Source organism: Malus domestica, chromosome 03 (genome assembly GCF_042453785.1).
Source record: "Malus domestica chromosome 03, GDT2T_hap1".
In the NCBI taxonomy this organism is placed as follows: domain Eukaryota; kingdom Viridiplantae; phylum Streptophyta; class Magnoliopsida; order Rosales; family Rosaceae; genus Malus; species Malus domestica.
The window spans coordinates 34,786,810-34,793,036 of NC_091663.1; the positions used below are offsets into that span (position 1 = coordinate 34,786,810).

General features: G+C 35.7%; 1 protein-coding gene across 1 annotated transcript; it reads left to right on the plus strand.

Annotated features, from left to right (window-relative positions):
* Positions 1–1,572: 1,572 nt before the first annotated feature.
* Positions 1,573–3,596, plus strand: LOC103419123 (late embryogenesis abundant protein D-34-like). Its single transcript, XM_029100346.2, has 3 exons — positions 1,573–1,911; positions 2,480–2,758; positions 3,250–3,596. The coding sequence occupies exons 1-3, from the start codon at positions 1,573–1,575 to the stop codon at positions 3,409–3,411; spliced, it is 780 nt and encodes a 259-aa protein (XP_028956179.2). The 3' UTR covers positions 3,412–3,596.
* Positions 3,597–6,227: the final 2,631 nt, after the last annotated feature.

Below are 6,227 nucleotides of genomic sequence, written 5' to 3' on the forward strand. Positions count from 1 at the left end.
AAAATTTTGACAGGCTCATCACCTAAGCAAGAAGGCAAAAATAGACGTAGAGAAAAACAATTGAGGGTCAATTTACAGTAGGAGTAATATTATTTTGAGTAAGTGTACAAAATTAATACTATTGCGAATGCGCCCTTTAATATACTTACAACTCCACATCTTTTAGACGTATTATTTTTTTGTATTTAAATAAAACAATTATATTATTTTCTTTTCTCACAATAGTCTTTGAAACTCACTTTCATAGTCAGAAACGCTTGAAGCATCGTTTTGAATGAAGAAAAATTAGACCAATGTTATTACGCTATACAAAAACTTGGTTAATTTACACTCTAATTACGTCGGGTTGTTCATGTGCTTCGTTACATTTGCCTATGGTAAGTTCATGAACACATTCATCTTTATCTTTTGATTCAATTTTCTTTGGATTGATGCTGGTGGATCGATATTAAAAAGGTATTATCATCAAAAGGTTTCTATTTTTATTACATAGTGGTGCTATCTACACATTGTTTGTACTTTTAACACATATATTATTAATTTTTATTCTTTAATTATCTTTAATTTATTCAATTTGACACAAAAAATTAAGAAACATGCGTATAAAATAAAAAAAAAGGTATGTATAAATATCACCCACTCACAAAATATGGATGCGATTGCTATGAAAGTTGTAGACCCTAAACCCACCTTGTGCAAGCCAAGCCCTTAGAAAATGACTTATCCTTTCTTGTTGAATTGACAAAGGAATACAAAATGTGGCCGTTTCCTTTGTAAACTAGGCTAAATCTTGGGAGGAGAAAAGGAAAAATAGACTTCCACTGATTTCATGTTCCAAGAAAATTCTCTCTTCTGCATCACATTTTAACTTTTTCTTGGATGCCAATTATTTATGATAAAGTAAATGGAACTATCAACTTTGTGTCATTGAACACTTTCACTCGAGATCTTGGAAATATTTGTATGCAAAGCCAAAATTTCAAATTCCAAATCCAAAATTTTAAACACTAAACAATTAAGATTAGGTCAAGAGCGCAATTTCATCTCCTAAGATGAAATAAATTATATTTCTTTGAAGTGACAATCAAAACTAAATACACTCTTACTGGTGATGTGATTGTGTCTTGAGACTGTTCAAATCGGTGCCCGACTGTGTCATCCATAACACTCGACTGTTGTAACTCACATCGTGTAAGAGTTGCCCTAACTAACTTATCGAGGCCAATTATAACACGTGTCAAAGTTCTTATAATGGTTGTATAAAGACGTACACCGACCCAAGTCCAAGTGTCGCCGGAGATTCTGTTCAACATGAAACATGGCGTCCACCTGTGAGCTATATCCAAAACCTTCATTCTCCATCCGCCACCTGTATACTTGAAGAATCCTGCCGTTCAGTTCTCACTTATCCCAATCCGTACTCATACATATTCATCCTTCCTCAACAAATTTCATATATATATATATATATATATAGTTAAATATTTTGCTTAATTTGGAACGTACATTATATTGCACTACTTGTAAAATAATATTCTAAGTAACCTAATCTGTCATATTCAAGCCCAAAACATGAGCCAGGGACAGCCACAAAGACGCCGACCGGACCAGTCCGAGGTTCAGGAACCCATAAAATACGGAGACGTCTTCAATGTCTCCGGCGAATTGGCTGACAGGCCCGTCGCGCCACGCGATGCCGCCACTGCCCAAGCTGCTGAAAACCTAGTCCTTGGAGAGAATCCGAGGGGTGGCCCAGCTGCTGTCATGCAGTCGGCAGCTACGTACAACGAGCGCTTTGGCCTTGTTGGCCACCTTGACTCCACTAAAGTCGCCCGAGAGGAAGGCGTCACCGTTACTGAAACAATTAATCCCGATGGCAACCGGGTTGTCACTGAAAAAGTTGCTGGACAGGTATATATTTTTCTATTTCAATTTGTATTATTGTTACAAGTTATTTTCGTTTGTTCTAGTTCCAACGTAAAACCGTATTGGTTACATAGAAAGGAGTCTTACTTCGTAAGCACATAAAGAGCACATGTCACACGTCATTTTATATGTATCACGATCAAACATGCATGTTGCGGGATTCTCACATATAATAGTAGAAGTTAACCTGCTCTGATACGATAATCACAAAAAGTCGAGTATTAAGAGTAACTCAACTCTTTTTGTATATCTAATTGTCGATATAAAACTAATTAGGGATATTGACAATAACTAAAACTCTTTATAAGTACATGTAATTTCTCTAATTTCCCATCGGATCTCAACAGATAAGTTAGCAATTTTTTCTTTAACTTTGTACATATGTTATCTTCAGATATTTTACATGTTGTGTTTATTTTCTGTCTCACACTATATTTTAAGAATATAAGAATTGGAACATCTAATTGATAGTGAACGTTGTTGGCTTCAAAAAACAAAGTGAGCGCTTATGTATATGTATATGACTGTATGTATTGGTTACCTTCGTTTGAAGGTTGTGGCCCAATATGTGGAGCCACCGGTGCCAATGGCATCTCCAGGAGGAGCGCTTGATCGAGATGCTATTACAATTGGTGAAACGCTGGAGGCCAGTGCTCTGACGGCAGGAGACAAACCAATTGAACAAAGCGACGCCGCTGCAATACAAGCTGCTGAAATGAGAGCCACTGGACGCAATGAGATAGCACCCGGAGGTGTGGCGGGTGTAGCTCAGTATGCAGCCTCTGTTAACCCGCGCGACGTCAATAAAACGAAACTTGGTGACGTGTTAGAGGTCTTAACCTCCATGAAAGAATCGCAAAATTGAAGAACACAGAGAAGCTTAGAGGGAAGAAAGAAAGTATTTCTGAGAAAATCCCAACAGTTATTACAACTCAATCTTATCTAATACAAGGAAAATAATATTCTATATGGTCAGTTCAACATACAATGGCTTATATCCTAAGCTACTGCTGATATGGCAGTTTTAATGACCTGGCACATATTCAATACACCTGGGCATATATATCCAATACTCCCCCTCAATCTTAGCTGGGATAGGCCAGCTTAAGATTGAAACAATGATGAAGAAAAGCTGGACCATGAAGACCTTTGCTGAGAACATCAGCAACCTGGTCTTTTGTTGAAACATATTGAATCACCAAGTCTCCTTTTTATATCCAATAAGAGGTACAAATTAACATTTAATTTGGTACATCAGTAATTATGTTTAACATTCTAGGGTGTTTAATCAATTTCGTTTTTCTTTTCGTGAAAATAATGCAGGATACAACTGAGAAGTTGCCTGCGGACAAACCTGTGACTAGAGAGGATGCAAAGGCGGTGATAGGAGCAGAGATACGGAACAGTACAAATATGGCCACCACTCCAGCCGGAGTTGCTGAATCGCAGGCGGCAGCTGCTGGGCTTAACCAGAATGGGGAATAAACTTATTACTACTATTTCAATATTGTACATATATGCATGCATGTTAAAGTTCGGGGGTAAGAATATGGGTTGAAAGTTTTCTGTGTGGATAAGTCGCGGTTACTTCTGTTGTACTACTACGTTTCTACAAGAATGTAATAATAAAAAAATCAACCTTGTAATGTAAATACCTCGTTTAATGTCAACATGTTTCTCTTGTTTTGTTAGAAATGTTAAACTTTATGATGTTATGCTGGTAAAATGCAATCAAAGCCAATTTGACTAATTGTCATATTTGACGGTGCAGATTGTTATAATCAACTTTGATTATGTCTGTATTGTGAGACGTGATTTTTATCAGAATATATATTATTGGGTAGTATATTATTGTAGTCAACTGCACGTCTACGTTGAGCTAAGGCACAAAACTGAAGTTCAAGACTAGTGGCACAAGAGTGAGACACTCTGTGGGGTGTAGCAGCAAGTAGATGAATCCTTTAAAATAAAACCAAATAATTTAGAAGGAATAATACTAATAATTGTACTCTTGTTTGAGGAAGTTTCTCTTGCTGTTGCCCGTTACATATGGCTTAGTTGGCTGTTGGTATTTGGCTTCGGCAACATAATTTGATCCAGCAGACATCCACGGTATCACTAAGATCTCAAGATCATGTATGCCAAAAGAACCTCCACCGAAATTGATTCTATTGTAATCTTCTTGTGTTTCCCTCCTTGCTTCGCACAATCCTTTAAGTCAGTGGAATGAGAGAAACGTTATGATAGGTATATACTGACACGGTGGTTTTTTGAGATTTCTTTTACATGCCACTGTATTATTAACACGATAACTCACGGTTAAAATATATATTCGTGTCACTGTCATACGTAAGTTATTCTCTAATAAAAGAGATCATGCATGTATAAATTATTCGTGTCAAATAGGCTTAGTTTATTATGTACTCTGGCTTACTTATAATATCCTGATGACCACCACACCTCATAAGGTCAGAATGCAGAAAGGAAAAGGAAAGAGGGGTTCATATCAATTATTTTGACTCGAATTATATTTAACCCAATTAACTGACAGAAGTAAGAATATGTGTTGACGGAAAATGAATATATATAAGAAAAGTAACTGCAGTTAAATCTAATAAATATTAGGTAACATGCAGTAAATTCTGAATTTGATCGTCATTGTAACTTAATTTTATCCATATATGAATAATAAACCCTAGTAGGGTCTATGGTATTCCTCGGGGAACTCTGAAATTAAAGACATGAGATTTGGAGAAGTTTAAGCAAGTGGTCAGTTATCCTAATTGTGGAAGCGAAGCCATTTATGGTTATTAAACAAACAAAATGTCAAATATTTACATTTCGGGTAAAATAATAATCTACACATGTAAAGCTAGGGAAATCAAAATTTTAAACCGAATTCTGTAAAACACATGACATGGTTGGAAATAATTAAATTATTATTTAAGTGTTGATAAACATACTTATTATTTATTTGTCACACATCATATAATTTATAAATTCAATTTGAAAAGTCGATCTACTTAGCATTACTTTTAACTAAATTAAAAAAAAAATTAAAAAGTGACCACTGACCGGCCAACTAATGTAACACTAATAGTTAACTTTTTACTAGTGATCGTGTACAAACCTCAGGTGATGTTGATCATTCATACACGGCTAGTTTTGTTTTCTGGCAGTGCAATGTCCTTCTCTCCTGTTGAAAAAATGGTGAAAGTATTTCTTTTTTAGACACAACTTTTCTGTGTTGCATGCATCTATCATCATGGATCTTCATGCTCAGGCCACGGATAGCAGGTTGCACATTGTACCGACCGTCGAAAGAGAAGCTAATAATTCATATGGATATTGACAAGAGGAAAGAGCTAGCTAGATTTCTTCTTGTTCGTAAAAAGGGGTTAAATGTAAATTGCTACCAGAAAAATGGCGGATAGGGTTTTGGAACACGAATTTACGCAATACAGTAGTTGGTTCTGTGACTCAATGTGTCACCCACCATGTGCATGGTGTCTGCCCTATTTTGAGATTTGGTTTGAAGTTAGACCATTCGTTACACCCATATGTGAGTCCGTACCCCCCGATTTCCCTCCTTAAAATCCTCAACTTCACTCAATATTTTTCTTCAAACTTAGCACAAAAACTAATTAAATAATTAATTATAACATCACAAGCCTTTTCTTAGCAAGAATTCCGTTCAATTGTAAGCAAAAATGAGATAAAAAGATCTCGTAGGGATACTATATTTATCTTATGAGACCTCCGTATTCTAGGACCAAAAAGGGAGAAACAATGAAATATACAAGAAAATATATATAAGGTTTTATATGATGAATACATGGTCCTTTCGATGATCTTATACTTCGCTCGTTTTTGCTACAGTCCTTACTAATATTATACAACTACAAAAGAGTTCGCCCAAACAATGTTATCCCACTTGCATGCAAATTTGAATTTTCTCGATCATTAAATTAGTGGAGTTTAGAACATTTGAACATTGCATGTATATTTAGAATATACATATTATACGTTACATGTTCACATCGAAAGAACATTACTACACGATAAAGGGGCAGAGAAAGAAAAAAGATAATTGACAAATGAGGCTGTGTTGCAGGAAAGTTTACTACAAAAATGGGACCCCGTAATATGAGAGGTCCTAATTGGAAGATCAAAAAAGTGATAAGGAAATCCAAGCGTTGTTGATCAATCTCTTTCTTCCTCAAGTAGCTGATCTGCGTTATCTCAACTTGAAACAGATAATTTCTCCCATCCCATGATGTGAAAGCTCCTCAATTTTCAAT